The sequence below is a fragment of the Melanaphis sacchari genome, unplaced genomic scaffold (assembly GCF_002803265.2).
Source record: "Melanaphis sacchari strain LSU unplaced genomic scaffold, SCAv2.0 Contig154_pilon_pilon, whole genome shotgun sequence".
NCBI classification, from domain to species: Eukaryota; Metazoa; Arthropoda; class Insecta; order Hemiptera; family Aphididae; genus Melanaphis; species Melanaphis sacchari.
The window spans coordinates 58,521-78,960 of record NW_020270685.1 but is presented as its reverse complement, the minus strand read 5'-3'; the positions used below and the strand labels follow the sequence as shown (position 1 = coordinate 78,960).

The 20,440-nt window shown below is 26.0% G+C and overlaps 2 protein-coding genes across 2 annotated transcripts; one reads left to right on the top strand and one right to left on the bottom strand.

Annotated features, from left to right (window-relative positions):
- The first annotated feature begins 1,490 nt into the window (after positions 1 to 1,490).
- LOC112592067 (ubiquitin-like-conjugating enzyme ATG3) lies at positions 1,491 to 3,967 on the top strand. The gene is made up of 6 exons (XM_025336045.1): positions 1,491 to 1,786; positions 2,323 to 2,481; positions 2,875 to 3,063; positions 3,136 to 3,243; positions 3,588 to 3,779; positions 3,846 to 3,967. The coding sequence occupies exons 2-6, from the start codon at positions 2,410 to 2,412 to the stop codon at positions 3,879 to 3,881; spliced, it is 597 nt and encodes a 198-aa protein (XP_025191830.1). The 5' UTR covers positions 1,491 to 1,786; positions 2,323 to 2,409; the 3' UTR covers positions 3,882 to 3,967.
- An 844-nt stretch (positions 3,968 to 4,811) lies between these two features.
- LOC112592066 lies at positions 4,812 to 12,207 on the bottom strand. The gene is made up of 13 exons (XM_025336044.1): positions 11,733 to 12,207; positions 9,306 to 9,398; positions 8,402 to 8,506; positions 8,230 to 8,319; positions 8,063 to 8,155; positions 7,863 to 7,982; positions 7,688 to 7,789; positions 7,514 to 7,609; positions 7,333 to 7,428; positions 7,149 to 7,250; positions 6,987 to 7,067; positions 6,811 to 6,909; positions 4,812 to 4,933 (listed from the first exon to the last, which is right to left on the bottom strand). The coding sequence occupies exons 1-13, from the start codon at positions 11,831 to 11,833 to the stop codon at positions 4,882 to 4,884; spliced, it is 1,230 nt and encodes a 409-aa protein (XP_025191829.1). The 5' UTR covers positions 11,834 to 12,207; the 3' UTR covers positions 4,812 to 4,881.
- Positions 12,208 to 20,440: the final 8,233 nt, after the last annotated feature.

Below are 20,440 nucleotides of genomic sequence, written 5' to 3'. Positions count from 1 at the left end.
TGTAGAAGAAGAAGTGTGCTACATTGTTAAAAAGGTTGAAAACCACTGATCTATAGTTACCTACAAAAACATCGAAATTTGAATAAATTCGAAAAAAATAGAGGTGAACCAAATGCTAGTCGGATCACTCTGAGTCGTATATTCGTGTAATATGTGCCCATCCATGTTCTATCGTATGATTGACTCGTAGTATAAATTATGATATGTAATAAATACAATGCGTAGGTATTCAATTTTTCTAATTCCTAATGTCGGCGGCAGCTGGTACCAGCTCCTAAAATTGTGTGCAGTACGACACACTTTGTGTGGTAGGTTAGGTGTGTAGTATGAAATTTAAAAGTGTACTTTAAACAATTATTTATTTTGATAAAATATTACAGCACTATTTTAAAATCATTGATTTATTTGTATAAATAAACTAAAAGCTAATAATATAGTAAGGTATACGATACAATATATTATTCAACATAATAGTTAATCAGTCAATAATAAATTAGAGTGAATTAAATCAATTTTTTTGAATAAATTAATACATTAATTAATAACGATTTGAGTTTGTTCACAAGTTATAAAATAATATAATTATAAATAATATTGGGATTTAATACATATTATGCGTTTTTGTTTAAAGAAATGGTGCGCTAGTTTTTAGAGCATTGATTTTTTTTTTATCTAGACTTGGCCGATTCGGAACTATAATGTGTGTAGTACGAAAGTTTGGATATTTTAGAGGCTGGGCCATGATGCCCACCTACACACGGTACCTACCTGGTAGACTATAGGTCGTAAGTACGGACGGACTAAAGTCGTCGGACTCTTAGCAATAAGTCACGTGACGCGTCTTTAAAAGTTCAAAGTCGAATTCGGTTCGAAATTTTGAAAACGTCCCGATAGATCACGGTCAGTGTACGATGGATACCATTGGCCAAGATTGGGGAGTACTTGGGGAGGGCTTGGCACTCTCAAAAAAATCGAAAACCCTCCCCCCCCCCCAAAAAAAAAAAAAAAAAATTATTGAACTTTTTTTAAAGTATTAAATAGGTACCTACTTTGCAACAATGCAGAGAAAGATTCAAGCTCTTCCCCCTCCCCCTAAAATTCAATCGAATTTCCACCTACGATAGATCCGCGGCCAATCGAGGGCCCGCGGACGAGTAGCCCTGAATTCGCGGTTAAATCAATTGATTTCAGTCCGCGGCTTACGACGGTGAATAGATACCGCGGTTAAAATAGTTATTGTGTTAGATACCTACCGTACACGTTTTTAAACCGTGATCGACTGTCTAGAGTCGTATTACGTGCCCCGCACTGGCGTGCAATAAAGACGAATACCTGATTAGTAATTAGTATGCCTGCGGTGTCCGCGCGGACAGGCCGCAGCCCACTCTGAACTTTCACCGCAAATTCTCTGGCACGTTCGGCACACCGAGTGTCACAGACACAGTATCTATCCACTGTGGTCTTCGTGTCGCACGTAGGTAAAACAATTTAATTATGTGATTAATAATACACGCGCGAGCGTATTTGTCGATCAACTGCCCGACAAGGCGAAATCATTTTATTATTATGCCGACTGCGTCGTATAATGCGTGTTACCTACCCACATATCGTTATATCACGCACGTAGCGCGTACACCTACCTCCTACTTAACTCACTCACATCGTTCGTTACCCGCTGACAGAGTCAAATTTTAAGTGGCCTAACCGATAAATATCGTTTATTCCGTTTGCACTTCTACGCTCATTAGGTACTGTTATACAGCCGCAGCTGGTCGAACGACAGTAGGTACGATCGATATAATAATTCATAATTAATACAAATTATTGTTGCCTATCAGAACACCGGAGTGCCTAGGTAGTACTGCAATAAATATAGGCAGGTACAACAATGTTATTAATTATTAAACTAAACAATAAAATAATAATAATATACAAACCGCGAACACGTCTTGTAGTAGGTACCTAACCTACCTACTACCTATACCCATTCGATGCGACATAATATTAGTTATTACTTATTACCATTTCATTTCACCTTGCCACAATATTCTGGTCAGGGTCTTTAACTCGTTTCGTGTCTTATTTCTCATCTGTCCGTCCTCTCAAACTCGTTTTCAAAACATCACTTGTTATCATCATCGCTAGGTATACCGAATACCGGCGTTGTCGTAATAATACTATATAATCATATTATGGCCTACAAATACAGGAATGTTGAATTCTAATTCGTTTTTTTACGTTCTACAAAGTGGTTTTTTTTTTTTCAATAGAATAAATTATACATATTTTTTTTATTTTTTTCATTACATGTTTTTGCTGTAGTGAAACCGGTGAAAGCAACCCGGTTCATTCGATCGTTCAGATTTCTCAGCTTCAGAGTCAAATCCAATTTAAAGTCACGTTAAAATCATGCAAAACATTATCAACACCGTTAAAGGTACTGCACTAGGAGTCGCTGGATTATTAACTCCAGTCCTAAAGGTAGGTAATCATTCACGTGTATATAATACTACACATTTCAAATAAAAATAATCTCATTCGATTATAAAATAATAGCTACCTATACTTAATTTTGTTCCAATAATTTAGATGGACAATCAATTTTTTTTTTTAAGTATAATGTATGCCTATCGAGTATAAATGAACATATAGAGTAGGCACCTGCCACTTATTAAAGTTAATAGAGTACTGAGTAGTCATAAGTCCATAGATACAATTGGCTAGTGTGTAAATTTTTATTAAACATTTTTTTTTGTTTCATAACTATAATTTAGCTTATTTTACATTTTATCGTAGGAAATAATTAGTGTTACTTTTCAATATTTATATTAAATACACAATAATAAAGTAAAAAATACAATATTTGTTTTATAGGAATCAAAATTCAAAGATACAGGAGTAGTCACACCAAATGAATTTGTTGCTGCTGGTGACCATTTAGTGCATACATGTCCAACTTGGGAATGGGCTTGTGGCGATGAATGCAAGATAAAATCTTATTTGCCAAAAGACAAACAATATCTGATTACAAAAAATGTTCCCTGTTTACGTCGATATAAACAAGTTATAAAATAATCAATTTAGTTGAATATATTTATAAATTATAATAACATATTTTTTTTTTTTTTTTTTTAGATTGAGAATAGTGAAATTGTTGAGAATATTGTTGAATTAGGAGAAGGAAATGAAGGATGGGTTGAGACTCATCATTTTGATGAAAAAATATCCGAGATATCATACGAAGTATTATTTATAATTAATATATTCCTAAAGTGTATTATTTTTTAATTTAATTTTTTTTATACTTTATTCAAGTTAAAAAAAAAAACAACTCAACAACTAACTTATGCACAGGAATGTGGTATAACTACACTACCGGTGTACACATATTGACTCAGTTGAAGTGACAACTGGGTGTTGCTTGACCACCGTCAAACAAAAGCTTATTATTGTTAGGTTGTCTTCTTAACTTGAATTGAGTAAATTAATTCAATTGCATTATTAATTTTGCAACTAATTGTTTAAAAGACATGGGGGGTTTAAAATAATTAACCTCAATACAAAAATATTTAATTTTAATGTTGTAGGAAAATGTTGAAGATCAAAATAAAAGTAATCAAGTTTCTAACATAATGACTCACGAAAATCAAATTATAAAAACTTGTAATTTCTATACTAAAAATAGTGGTATAGGCGATGATGAGAATGACGATGACGATGAAGGTGAGGCATTAGATATGGATGCGTTTGTAGAGAGTGGTCTACTGGAAGATGATTCGGTAATTTTTTCTCCATTCATTTTTAAGAATTTTTTTTTTTATTTCTTAAAATGTTCAAATTTTTAGTTATTGATCAAATTATTCTTGAATAGAACAAGTTGAGAAGATAAAAATTAAAATACATTGTGCAAACAATGCAATAAATTTTAAAATGTTTTTGTAACTATATCCTGTTAGGTCTGGTTATTGGTAAAATGTACAGTAATTATTAATAATTATCTAACTGATTATTTAGTATTAATTTTGAATGAATGAAACTTAATTTATTAAATTTACTATTTGCATTTAATTATGTAGTCTTTTGATATTAATTATATTCATTTAGTTATATTAAAAAATAAATTAATTTAAAAAAAGTAATAATAATTTAGATGAGAAATATTATTTATGTATAGATGAAGGATTTTAATGTACTAAAATATCATAAAATTTACTAATGAATTATTTGTTATTATAATAATTATTAATTAGTCTTTTAATTATACACATACAATTTGTGTAACATTTTTAAGATGTAATTTATAGTTATTGGCAAACTTCACCTTTTATTTTTCTTTTGTATTATAAGCTTTAAATTATTTTCAAGTGATGTAATTTGATTAATAGCCACTATAAACATAAGATATTTTTATTTTTTATGTCATATAAGAACATACATTTTTTTTTTTTTAATTCATTTATATTGGTATCAAATATATTTGTGGTAATATTTTAAGGCAACCATTTACTCAACACAAAAAGAAAAACAATTAACAACCACACCTATTGATGAAATATTAAAAACCAGAACATATGATTTACATATTACATATGATAAATTTTATCAAACACCAAGATTGTGGATTTATGGATATAATGAAGTAAGTATTCAGCAATGTTCGTAAACAAAATTTATTAACATCAAAGGATGAATAAGCAAAAAAATTGTTAAATCTTAATATTATCTTATGTCAAAATAATCTAAAATTTGTATTTTATGAGAAACATTATTTTTTTTTTAATTTTTTTTTTTTTTATATATATACTTTTAAGAATAAAAAATCGCTAAGCGTAAGAGAAATATATGAAGATGTAAGTCAGGATTATGCAAAAAAGACTGTTACTATGGAGTCTCATCCTCATCTTCCTGGTCCGCCAATGGCTTCAATACATCCCTGCAAGTATGAACATAATATTTAATTAATATAAATCTACAAAATCGAAGTGTTAGTAGTTAATTGTACAACAAGTGTGATAAACTACAAGTCTTTAAAAGTTATCCATATTTAAAATATAAGATTTTTTTTTTTTAATTAGTGAAGTATGGTTAGATTAATAAACCCAGGGTTTAGATTGCATTATTTTCATATTTTTTTTATTTTTATGCATTTTAGTACATCACATAACATACCAAAAATTATTTTATGATATGTTCATAGCAATGAATTTGTTAGTTGATAATTATGTACTTTTTACAGGCATGCAGAAATTATGAAAAAACTGATCAAAATAATGACAAAACGAAGAAAACATTTAAAAGTCCACATGTACTTAATTATATTTTTGAAATTTGTACAATCAGTTATACCGACCATAGACTATGATCATACACAGAATATTAATTTATAATAATAATTAAGTTTTTTAAATGAAAATATTAGAATAACTTATTTTCAACTCAAATTGTTAATGTAAAAATGTTAAATTATTTCAATACAACACTTAAACATAACATCTGCTAATAAATGTTGTTAACAATATTTTTTCTATAAAATTTTAAATATTAAGTATCATACAATTATTAATTTAAATGTATTATATAATTTAAGAATGTAATTTTATTAAAATTGTTAATAAACAATTCAAAGTATATTAATAAAAGAATTATATTTAGAATATTATATAAATAAAAATGTTTAAACATTTTAGCTGTAAAGTTTAAAATAGTGCGCAAGTCATATTATAATAAATTTTAAATTTTAAAATAATTTATTGTCATTCAAAGTACAAAAATTCCAATTAATTTATAGGTTAAAATAAAATATTTAGGTAATACTATATATATATATATATTATTGGAGCTTTCATAATAACTTTGAAATTATTCTAGCCTCTTTTTCAATTAAATATTGTAATTATTGTGAAATTTTATTAAATGCAGTTTTAAAGTTTTTTTCGGGAAATATCTTGAAAAAATGAAATATTACCAAAGCCACAAATAATTTTAACTATTTAGGTCTTAGGATGACTAAAGACCCTCATTATTAAGATATTTAGACAAAAAGACAACTATTTCAAGTAAAATACAATATTGGATTAAAATACTCAAGGACCAAATTTCCAAATTAAAAAAAAAATATATGTTATCTATTTAAATAAAGAATATAAAAAAATATATAAATCGTTTATTTTAAAGTTGCATTAAATTTGTTAATGATTGCCAAATATCAATTATAAATAATAAATACTCTAATAGATGTACCTTTTTTTGTTTCTATTTTACTCATTAGAACATTAAGTATTTATGATTTATTAATTCAAACCACTTATAATAATGTAAATCAAATATCTTTAAAAACATTAATTGTTTTTAAAATACCTTTGATAAAATAATCAACAAATATAACAAATATTACATAAATTATTTTATAAAATAAGATAATTAATAATGTAAGAAAATATAACACATTAAATTTTTAATTATTTTTTTATAGTATGTCATATACCATATTAATTTTTTAAGAAAAATTTGCCTATAAAATTTTTTATTTATTATACATTTTAATACTTCCTATATTATATATTATATTACAGTTACAGACACCTAAACTCAAATATTATTGATAATTTTTTTTTTTTTTTTAATGCATATTTTTTCCTATCCTTTGGTTGTTATAAACCCTAGATGTTTAAATATAAAATATTTTAATCATAAAATACTATTTTTTCTGCAATTTTATTTATAATATTACCCGAGTCTTTATTATAGGATAATAATAAAGTAAATTTATCTAAATGCAAGTATAAAAATAATATTTCAATATATACATACGTGAAGATCTCGATGTTGCCATCATCAAAAATTTCTTGTTTGATAAATATAGGAACATTACCGTTTGACGGGATGGCCCGATTTCCTTGATTTTCTGGTCTAAATCAATAAAATTAAAAAAAAAAGACTTATAGTAAAGAAAGTGCAAGTGTAAAAATATTTCAACATTAACATACATTTTCATCCTCATGTTTTTTTGTCCATTTGCCACATTAGGAATGAAATTGTTTGATGGATCAAACATATTTCCTTGTGTACTAAATCAATAAGATAAAAAAAAAAAAACTATTATAGTATGGTAGCGCAAGTATAAAAATTATATTCCAATATTGACTTACGCATAGGTTGGCTCCATGTAACTTTGAGTATGAAATTCTTGTTTAATTTTTATGGGAACAAAACTTTTAGATGTACTAGGCATGTTCTCATGTCCTTGTGGTCTAAATCAATAAGATTAAAAGTAAAACCTTTATAATAAAAATAGTTCTTGTACAAAAAAATTATATTTTTACATTAACTTACATATAAATTCCCACGTTACCATCGTTTTGAACTGCTTGCCCATATTCCATACCAGGAATGTAATTATTTGATGGAATGAACACATTTTCTTGAGCACTAAATCAATAAAATTAAAATTAACTCGTATAGTAAAATAAGTACATGTATAAAAATCATATTTCAAGTTTTAACATCAACATACACATTGATCCCCATGTTACCATCGTTTTGAACTGCTTGCCCATATTCCATACCAGGAATGTAATTATTTGATGGAATGAACACATTTCCTTGAGCACTAAATCAATATAATTAAAATAAACTTGTATAATAAAGTAAGTACATGTATAAAAATAATATTTCAACATTAACATACACATTGGTCTCCATGTTACTATAACCTTGAAGTTCTTGATCAAATTCTGTAGCAGTAATGAGATTGTTTGATGGATCAAACGTATCCATATCATCGTAATTTCTAAATCAATAAAAAATTAATTTATAAATTAAAAATAATACAAGCATAAATTTATATTTTAACATTTTCATACACATTATAATTGAAGAGGTAACCCTCCTCATCATCATCTTCTTCATTTTCTTGTTTGATAGGAACTGTCATAAAGTCGTTGGTGAGATTAGGCATATTACCCATTTCTTGTGTTCTTAATCTATAAAATCAAATGGTAATAAAAAAAAATTTTTGTTAAGGAAATATGCGTATAAAAATTATACTTGAACATCAACATACAAGTAAGCAGTATTATCTTCAAGTTCTTGTTTGATTTTTATGTTATCAGGAATGTAATAGTTTGATGGACCTTGAGGGTTATGTTCTTGTGCACTAAATTCAAATTTAAAAAAAATTATACATTGCAAAAATAGCGCAAGTAAAAAACTATTTCAAAGTTAACATACGCTAAATTTTTCATATTTCCATCAATATTTTCGCTTTTAACGTTTTCAGTCATCATATTTGGAATAGAATTATTCTCGTTTTCTTGTGCTCTTTAACATTTAAATTTTAAAAATAAATACATTTTATAGTAAAAATAGTACAAGTAAAAACTATATTTCAAGGTTAACATACTCATCGATTTCCATATTCCCATCATTTATTGCTTCTTGTTTGATTACCATATTTGAATCAAACTCATTTGATGGGATAATAGTCTTATTCTCTTTTTCTTGAGTTCTAGATCAATTGAATTAAAAAAAACCTTTAGTAAAATGCAAGTATAAAAAAGTTATTTGGGAAAGTAGGTTACTGCTTTGATGTACAGTAGGTGTCTAATAGGTCACCGTAAGGCATGTATTAAATTTGAGTTCAATGATAATGTTTTTGTACACAAAAATGATTTCAAGAGAAGATGGTCTGTGAGCCTATATCTCTAAGTATATTTGATATGTATTTATTTGATATTAATATTTAAATTTGTTATTATATTATTAGTATTAAGGTAAGTTGATTTTAATTTGATCGAAAACATTAAATTTAAAAATTTTATTAATATTTAATTCCTATAATAATATATAATATATTTAAACCATATTATTTTATTATTGAGTAAGTTTTGAATCAATTCCATTTTATCATAGAATAATATGAATAAATTCATGGTACTTATAGTTTAATACTATCTATAATTTAATTTTTATATTTTAAAAATTTCATTGTGTATAGTAAAATTATAAAATATGTAAATATTTTAAGTCCCCCGTGTATAATGATTTTGAATTGCTATAAAATAACTAAAATTGTTACTCTTCCTTTAAGCATTTAATTTCATCAAAATTAAAATTTGCAACAGTTATATAAAAAATGTAACAATTAAAGAAAAAGTAAGTAAACATTTTCAATTGTCTATAAATATTAAAAAAAAAATAAAATGATAAAGTGATTAAATAAAAAAATAAATAAATATATCATTGTTAAAATCAATTCATTCATCACTCCACTTAAAATCTAAAATTATAGTTCAACATTAACATACTTATCGTTCTTCATATTGCCATCATTTCCATTTTCTTGTTCGATTATTTTGCTAGCTATATCCTCATTAGATGTATTCTCTTTTTTTTGCTTTCTAAATCAATAAAATATAAAAAAAAAATTACAAATAAACCATAGTTAAATGAAAATATATTTATATCGAAGCATCAATACAATATTTACTACTTGGATACTCGTATTCATACTAGTAACCAAATCAATATAAAATATTATGATAAACATTATATTATATCATTATAAATTATATTTAATTTTAAATTTTTATTAGATTATATTTAAACTTAACTCTTAACTACACACACAATTTTTTTCAATAATTACACACTAATTTTATTTACACAGAAATCAATGTTGTGTTGTACATACATATATATTTGACTTAATTTACTTAAATGTAAAGAAAGTACTATTTAATATTGTTTTAAATGTAATTATAATAATATATGGAAGAAAAAAATGTTGTTATTACTATATCATAATTCGATAGAGTAAAAATATGTTACTGTCAAGTAATTGTTACTAACTTAAATTAAACCTTACTCACTATCCTGACTTAAACATCTTACATATCTGACAACAGCTATTACATGCTCCTTACATGTAAACTTCTGGCACGAAGAGCATTGTATTGCACCCTATCTTTTATTTGTTTCATTAACCAATACAAAATTAATTTAAAACCGAGCTCGTTTATGGTGCTACAAACATTGAATGAAAATTGAAATAGATTAATATCTAATATATATTATAAAAGGAAAGGTTAGATTAGAAAAATAACTGAAAACAAATAGGTATAAATAAAAATAAAAATATTGAAGTAAAAAATACACCAGCGCGTGTAATTAAGGATTAAGAAAATAAACTAAATAACATTTCACAAAAAACACCCAATAATAATAATGTCACACATATAATACACAGATGTTTTGAGTCATGCCGCAGTCTACAATTTAATTATGTTCAAAGGCAGTAGCTCAAACCAATTACAAATAAAATTCACCAATACATGTAAAAGGCGCTTTATTACTCATTCCCTAGTACATCTAACAATTGTAAATATTTTTACCCGATTTACACTATACAAATAGTTATAACAATTCTTTTAAAAGTTCAATATTAATTTTCCCCTATCTTACTATTAATAAAAATTATTCTGATCTCTTTCTATCAAGATATAGATTGAAAAAAAAGATCAGTACAAAGGCAACCAGTAATGTTATATTATGTCAATAACTCATATTGGGTTCCAGGAACCAAAACAAATAGAAAATATTATATTACTCCTTCATAATATAATATATAAATTACATTTAAATCACATAAACAATAACATTTCATAAAACAATTGAGATACACATAATTATAATAATATAATCTATTTAAATGAAGATAATTCATATACATTAAACATTATCAATAATAAATAAGAGAACAATATTATATTATAAACAACCAATAATGAAAATTCACTGTTTACGATATCACCCGATTTCAGTATAACATAGCATAACTAAGTTATACCTACAATTATTTACAGAATTTAAACATATCTTCACCACAGATGCCTCTAAAATATAATGCCATGTTCAATAAATATGAAAAATAATCATAGTGTACCAAAATTCAATGCATCTTATAGAATATCATCGAAACAAAGCGAAGAGTTAATAAAATTAAATAAACAAACACTTAGATATTTAGATGCAAGAACGTATCTTATAAATGGTAAGAGATATCCATTTAACAAAAATGACTTTGATTTATATTAGATACGTATTAAAAGAGGAAAAACTCTCATGTCCATTCCTGATAAATTGCCACATTAAGTTATTAAACAGAAGTAATAGTCTAATAATGATTTTATTATATTACTTTGTTAATATAATTGATTATTTACCCTATTCTTAATTCATTACAAAAACGTAAAACATACCTAACCTGTACGATTTTCGACCAATACGACAGAAAGAAAAACAATGGTTCTTATTCGCATAACGTATCGTGAGCGATTAAGAAACTAACACCAATCAAACAAAAACGAAAAGAAACGCAATAATGTTACGATTGAGAACGGGATCGGTTGTACTACGTATCTTAAGATTTTTATACAACGCTGGATCCACAAGTTTAAAATGAATAGGTAAATAATCAATACTTAATCAATAAAAAAACGAAAACACGAGGTCTTCAAGCCACATTAACTCAATCACAACGCTGCGACCAACGTAAATGCGTTACGTCAGCCGAGTGCGCGTGATTTGTATAACCAATAACCATGCGGTTCCGCCGCACTGTGTTGCGTTCGATGCGGCAAAATACGAGCCGTTTGTTTTTGCCAAACGCAACGCATTTACGTTGGACGCGACGTAAACGTAGTGTGTAGTATGTTTTGAAAACGTGTACTTACTTTCCAGTATGCTTCTCAATCTCTTCTTCTGTGAGTCTTTTGAGTAATACATAAGAGTTGTAAACACGTTCTTTCGAACGTTTCTCGTTACGTTTAGACATTTAAATGTTGACGAAACAAAAATATTCGGAAATTAATAATATGTTCAATCACGAAATTAACAGCGGTTAGGCGATAATTGACTGTGTACCGATCGACGCGACCGTTGTTGTAAAATGGCAACTATCTACACGAGACAACTAATCACCGTGACAAAAAAAAAAATTTTTAGGTTATTTTCGGGAAAACTATTAAAAATTTTTTTTTCACGATAAAATATTCTGAATTGTTAAAAAAATTACACGATAATTCTAATTATTAAAAAATAATACGATTATATTCGGCAATCGGCAGTATGGAATAAATTTCAAAAAAATAACATGTCGGTTGTTGTCGTACATGATACCGCCGCCATTAAAAGACGCTATAGTCCACTCCACACTACTACTACTACTACTACTACTACTACTGACAACAATGTAGTATATACGGCGTCATGTTGAGCGTCAGATCTTCCCCAGATTAAGTGTTACCACTACTGGTATTCTACCTTCATGACATATAAATTGACCTATAATATACAGCTCGCGGCGTTACTTCCAGAACGAAAAATATAAAAATCCATATAAATTTATACCAATCATCGGTAGTTTTTCTATTTCTAAGCAGTTCCAGTGCTTACGAGTTTAGAGTTCATTCATTTATCCTTCTCCGGCCCTTGGCTAAATATATTTTATCATTTATCCGTCGTTAAAAATCAGTAGCAATAATTATTTTTTAAGCGCGAATACTGTATAATATTTAAGTAGGTACTTCAATAATCTAATGTTTACCCCTATTATTAGTGCAGCATATTAACATTAATAAATATTAAAATTACTCATTGATTTATTGAGATTCATTATTTTTAAATACAATAGGTAGGTACTTTAATGTTTCAATGTTTGGGAATACGAACATCATATTTTATTATAAATACTATTGATCCCAAGACAATTGGACTACTCTTTACTATATAGTCCATCTCACAAAAGGAAAGTACCATTTCACTTATCTAGACCAAGCTACAAACTGGTTGGTGCTGAGTAGAATATGGTAGAGGTACTAGCCGCGATACAGCGTGAAGATGTGTAAAAATATCAGATTTTCGGGAGTCATTCGATTGCGTCTCGTTTCAACTTTTTATACCTTTTCAGTATGTCGTTGCGTCCACAAGTCGGATAGGTAAATTATTTTTTCTTACCTTTTTATGTTCCGATTGCGTCCTGTTGTATGATATATAAGCATAACATTTTGTAAAACGAATAGTCATTATTAATAATTATTTTAATAATAATAATTATACAAAAACCAATAAAAATAAATCCAAATATGTAAGAATAAATAATTTAAAAAACGATATTTAAACTTATCAATTATACAGATTTCCTTATTTTTTTCACTAAAAATGGTATTCATTATTAAGTCTGAACTTTAAAGTATCTTTCGATTCTAAGGCACCTGACGTACTAAATCGCTACGTGATCGTAAATCGATAAGAGCCTTAAGATTAAATGTTCGTAAACTCATCAAGTAAAAACCAATTCGTGTTTAAATTTATCTCCACACCGTGTATGACATAAATATTAGATTTAATATGTCAATTTATCTGTCACATTAACGCTTACCTACTATACAATAGGATGCAATCGGAACACGGAAAAAGTGGGCAAAAAATCGTTTACCTGCATCTGGGACGTAATCGACGAACTCCGAGATTTTCATCATGAGCAATATCTTTCTTTCATAAGACCTAGCTATAGGGAATGTATAACAGGTTTTCTAGGTTTAGTCTAGAAATATGAAAAATGTTTAAGTTACGTTTACAATTATTATAAATACATTTTTACATCATCATATCATAATATTTAAATAATTAGTTTTAATAAAAATTACTTGATAATAGTTTTTCTTGTTTTAATGTTATAAATATAGGTTGGATTTATAATATTCTCTTAAAATCTCTAAAATATGTTTTTATGTCCAAAGGCGTGCTTAGGATCAAAATGTAGGATAGCCTGGTTATAATTATTTTAGTTTATATAATATGTACATAATACACTTAGAAGTTGAGGTAACATTTAATTTTAACATTTTCGTTTGTGGTTGATCTATTGTACTAGTACTATCATTATCGTTCAATGCCCTTGTGGATTTCAGAATAGGTTTAAAAAAATTGGCTAATCATATTTTTATTTTTATTTAATTATTAGTCAAGTTATATAACCAATATAAAATAAAAAAGTACTTAGGTTATTATATTAGTGTACATAAACAAAAACAGATAAAACGATTGCCTCGATCGGCTCGGTTACACACAAGTCACTATAATACGTCTACACAGTACACACTACACACTGTAATAGACTACTAAATTATTAATACTAAAAATAACATATTTTATATACCATATTCATTATCTTATATCAAATTACCATTATCGGCAGTAAACGGCCAGTGGGCAGTGACGAATGTATAAATAACTCATTTCGGTAATCGGGTGGATTATTATTGTCTATTATTTACTATTTTTATTCATACATTTTAGCTAATAAGCAGTACTGTGGCTACAATAATTGTTTGCGACGAAGGAAAGAATTAATAATAATTAATAACGTATAAAAACGTATAAACGCTTGCTGTAAGTGGGATAATGAATAAATAAATATTTGTTACAAAATGATTCAATTACATATCGTATTATGAAGAAAAGAATGGTTGACGGTCACTTTGTACAGTCAGGCATTAAAAGTGCGAAACGCGGACACTTAATATGATCTGGTAAAAAGATACATTGCAGAACGCGGACACTTTGTACTATTATAGTATACATAAAGTATATATTATAAATATAAGTTTTATACCTAAATAGTAACTAGTAATTATGTATAGGTAGTGTTAATTATTAAAATAGAAAAAATAAAAATAAAATTGTTATAAAATATTGTTTAATAATAATAATAATAATAATCTAAATAATCAATAATATTATTCTATCGTCAAACTACATATAAAAATGTGTACAATATAAATATCAAAAACATCAAAAAAATGTCAAAAGTAGTATAATATAAAATAGTATTTAGATGTAATGGTTTTAAATTATTAGCTAATAAAATAAAAATAAAATAGTATAATATAGAAATATATCAAATATGCAAAACAATTAGACGAATGTAGCAATAGACTTCAGAAAAGACAAATCTTGTACGGCTGACAATAATAAACTATTTAATTTATGTAACCAGCATCAAGAAAGAATTAACAAATATTGAATTTTAAATTCTTATACTTTCCATGTAGTTTTTAACTATTATTTCAGTACTATATATTTTTATTTTTGTCATTTGACATATTTTATATTATACTATTTTTATTTTATTTTATTAGCTAATAATCTAAAACCATTACATCTAAATACTATTTTTATATTATACTACTTTTTGACATTTTTTTTTTGTTTTTGATATTTATATTGTACACATTTTTACATGTAGTTTGATGATAGAATGATATTATTGATTATTTAGATTATTATTATTATTATTATTATTATTATAATTCATGTTACATTCGAGTAGCATTGGCCGTTCTGCCAATAAGTGCTCTTGACGCTCTTTTAGCATTATGATGAATTGGCAACTTACACAAAATTAAACTCAGTTTTTTTTTTTTTTTTTTTTAATGTGTTCTTTATGCTCATGCGAATGTCCAATAAAGTTTATAAATATGTATATATATATATATATATATATTTATAGTTATTTTGAGGTGTAAATTGTATACTTATATGCGGCGTAAAAAATAACATAGATACCTACTGTTGACATACTCGTAGAAACCGATACACATACTTATTTTAAAGCGTTATATTATCCAAACTTATTTTTAATATTTTTTTAACTTAATAGTTATTTTTATTAACAAAAGTGGTACTAATACCTTCAGCAGAAAAATTGTTTTTTATTATTATATTAAAGTATAAAATTATGACGGATAGAGTTGATAATTTATATTTGTCCCGTAAAAATATTATAAGTGCCTTGGAAGTTAACTTTGATTCTAAATTTTAATTTTAAAATTATATTGATCGATTAAACAACAAATCACTTATAAAATTAGATTAATAAAACGTACGTGTACACATTTTAATGATTCTTCAACCTTAACATTTTTATATTATTCTTTTGTTAATTGTTAGGTCTAAAGTTAAATATGCATCCTCAATCTGACACACATATAGTATTCTAAAAATCAATGTTTAACATCTATTCAAAACAATTTTTTAAGATATTTATGCTATAAAATATGTGGTATTTAACAAAATCATTCAGAATATTATAATTTAAACTATAATTTTAAAATAAAATAATTAACAAAATAATATTAACATTAAAAATAAATACCTCGGCGTCAACATTTTTCCAATTTCATTGTTTTCGATGTTTGCATTAATTGTGTTTGAACTGTTTTCGGAATCTGGCGTTTCAGTTTCAACGGTGTTTTGTATTTTGGATTGAATTATAGGTATCTGAAACTGTCTGCACAAATTGTTGGTAAACATATTCATATGCTCTCAATAAATTAAATTCATTTTTTTGAAACGAGGATCTCTAATTGTAGTTCTACATTAACTAAAGTACACTAATAATGTTTTTAATTAAAAATACTTAAGTAGATGATATCTATTTTAAATTTTTTTTTTTTTTGTTAAGTATTAATAAAAAAATATATAATATTATAAGCCTGCCAAGTCATAAACTAATAACTAATGAATCATAATTCATGATTATGCAATATATTATAGTTTCAAGATTATATTTTAAGGATTTTTTTAAATACCTATTATTTATTTTAAACTAATAATTTATTATATTTTATTTTTGGATCTAGAATTTAAAGATGAATTCGATTAACTAAATTTAAGCTTTGTTTTAAGACGAATTGAGGAAAAAGATTTAAGAGATTTCTTTCAACATTCCAAATTCTCGAAGTTGCGAATTTCGGCTGTTTCAGTTAAAACATTTATTCTTGTTACTTCATATGAGGTTTAAGATATCTCCGTTGTAAATTTCTCAAAACTATCAATAACCAATAGATTTGAATTTATTATTTCCTCCCAAAAATGATTTGGCTTAATTACTTAAATAAACAAGAACTATTTGATTTTTAAATTATTGTAACGTTGATTTTAATAGTACAGCTTCATTTATTGAACTTAAAAAATTTTTGATAACATTATAAAATAATTACAAAACCATATAAATGACGAACTTGATAAATCAAACGAACATAACATGAACAAACATTTACTGAAAATGACATAAAAACCGTGTTATAACCTCTAAATAATAATACTTTGAACTCTAGCGATAAAATTACGTTTTTAAGTAATATTTTACCAGACCTCAATACACTTCAATTAAGTAATAATAAAACTGAACTTATAGATAATAAACTGGCAATAGAGCAAAATAATTTATCCTATAAAACAGAAAGTATTTTTCATTTGGAAGAAAATATTGGTAAAACAAATATTAAATTTAAAATGATTTGCCATTACCAAAAAAAATAAATCGACAAATAATAAATAATGCATGTAAACGAAAAGCAATTGACAATATTCTTACGACTAAAAAAATAATACTTAAGGAATTAGGAAAAAGTTCTGCCGACTATTCAAATTTTGATAATACTGATATTGATAAAATTAGGAAAAATATATATGTACTCGTAGCCCTTCAATATTTGCTGCTAAACCTGCCGAAAAATATTGAAGAGATACATTTAGCAATCAATAATATGGACATTAAGATTACTTCCGAAGAACAATTTTTACTCGTTAACGATGGTGGTGAAAATGTGTTAATATTTTCTTGTTACCAAAACTTAAAATTTTTATGTAAATCTGAAAATATTTATTGCGATGGTACATTTACATACAGTGCCAAATATTTTAACCAAATGTTTACAATACATAGTTTTAAAAACGGACATTATATACCAGTTGTGTTTTGTCTTCTAATTAATAAATCCACTGATACATATATTAATGTATTTAATCATATCATACATTTAATGTATTGAATTAAAAGTGAAAATAAATCCAAAATCCATCACAATTGATTTTGAGCAAGCTATTCATAATGCTGTTTCTATAGTATGGCCTTATACACTAATGTTTGGCTGTAGATTTCACCTGGCACTATCATGGTTTCGAAAAATTTAAAGTCTTGGTTTAGTTCAATATTAAAAAGAAAAAAATTCTGAAATTGGTTCTTGGATTAAAAATACGTTTGGGCTCACATTTCTAACTCCGCGAGAAGTTTCCTTATGTTTAACTGAAGATTTTATGAGCATTATACCTAACGATAATAGAGTGAATCAGTATGCTGACTATATTTAACAGACACGTACATTTTAGAAAATTCTACATTTCCACTACTTATTTGGGCAAAATCATCACAATTATTACGAACTACCAATGGATGTGTCATTTCATTCATATTTTAGGGAACATTTTTGTGAAGAAAAGCTAAACATATTTATGTGGCTCAATATTATAAAGCAAATTCAAACTAATATTTATTGTAAAATAAGGAATATTCATACTTCAAAAAAATCGAAAGACTACCCGTCTACCGAGCAAACAAACTCGTGGAGCAATCGACAATGCAATTCTCAAATTGCAAAACGGAGACATTTCTAGGTATATTATTACAAAAATAATATTAATTATATTATATCTAATTTTCTTTTTTTTTAACAGGTATTCATTTGTTCTTGAAATGTTCTATAATTAAAAAACATATTATATATTATATATACTGTAAACTGTTTTATTATTTTACTTATTGGTGGTAAATGGAAAGTGGAGGTATTAGGTAAACGGTATCTCGTTTTTGAAGGAAAATGGCTATGACCATATTTAATGGTACACAAGACGAATGTGTATTGGAATTTTTTTAAAATTTCAAATTAATGGCAAAGGCAAACAGATGGGAGAATAAGATGAAATTAGTATATTTACCACTTATTTAGCATATAAGCTGTTTAAAATTATTAACTCGGAAACGAAATTGTCGATTGCAAAAAGAATGCTTAAATTTAAATGAAATTTTACGTCACACTCGAGATCAAAAATGTTAAGAAATAAATTAAGAAACAGAAAGTTAAAAGCTAGTTAATCTATTGAGAAATTTTAGATAGATGTGATTTTTTTAATAAATTAAACAAACAGGGTCATGCTTAAATCAGTAAAAATTGATTTGATCTTAGATGCCTATCACCAGACTATTATAACGTTATAGGTACCTATGTTAAAAACAACAGCTTGATGGAATTAGAAAATAATCTAAAACAGTTAGAGTAAGCGAAATTAAGGAAAAATAAAATTAGCCAACAATACTTATGATTTAAATGTTAATAATAAATCTATGAAATATAATAACGATAATTATAACAACTACAATAACTATAATAACTATAAATAATGTTTATAGACGAAACAACAGCGACATGGTAACTACAATGGACCTAGATTTTAGATTACAAACTTCCAATCTTTAATAAACAATATAATATACCAATAAATAAGAATATAGCCGACATTTTATAGATAAAAATAATTACAATAATATGAATTACAATAATTCTTCAAATTCCAATGGTTATATAATAATAAATCTAATAATTTTTATAACTTAAGTTATTATGGTGACTTCATTACAAAAAATAATAATAGAAACCACATGTACAACGAAGGTAATGATTTCAATAACCAACGTATGCAAAATAAAATAATAACCAAAAAATACAATCCAAAAATCAAAATAAAAATCATAGTGAAAACCCCCCCAAAGGCGGATATAGTTTGTTACGGTTGCGGATTACCGGGTTATTAATGTTATTATATGGGTTCGTTGTGTACTGTATTAAAATAGTAAGCACTTCAAATGAAACACATAATTAAATGTGTTTTTAAAATTGAAAAAAACCCTAATAAACCATCAAAATTAGTTGCAATAAAAGATAACAATAGACATGACTTTACAAACGCAAATATTATAAACTACACAAGTGACAACAAATATAACAACATTTATAAAATTGAAATACCAGGAAAAATAAAGTTAATTTTTTAATCGACACTGGAGCAAGTATTTTTGTTATCAATCATAATAATATTTATTTAAATTAAATATTACCGTTTGAAACAGTTATGTCTAGATCTAGAGGCTACGAATAATACAAATTTGAAAATAGTCGGATAGTCATTGGTAGAAATAAAAATTGGAACTATAGAAATACAACATTAATGCATAATTGTAAAAGGTATTTTGTTCGCCAATATTATAAGGAATGGATGTATTGGCAAAATTACAAGTTATACCTAATAAACCTTGATAATAATAACATAGTGTTTAAATATAAAAAACGAAACGAAACGTTTAAGTGGAACGTCAATAACAATCTTAAAGTAACCCAATTATTCCCTAATAAAAACCACCAGAAAAATAAAAATTATCATGAAATAGATAGTTTAGACTTAATTCAAGTAGAAAATTTTTCTAATTATAAAAAAGAAAATAATAATGAACAATATATTAATAAGTTTATAAAACAATTTG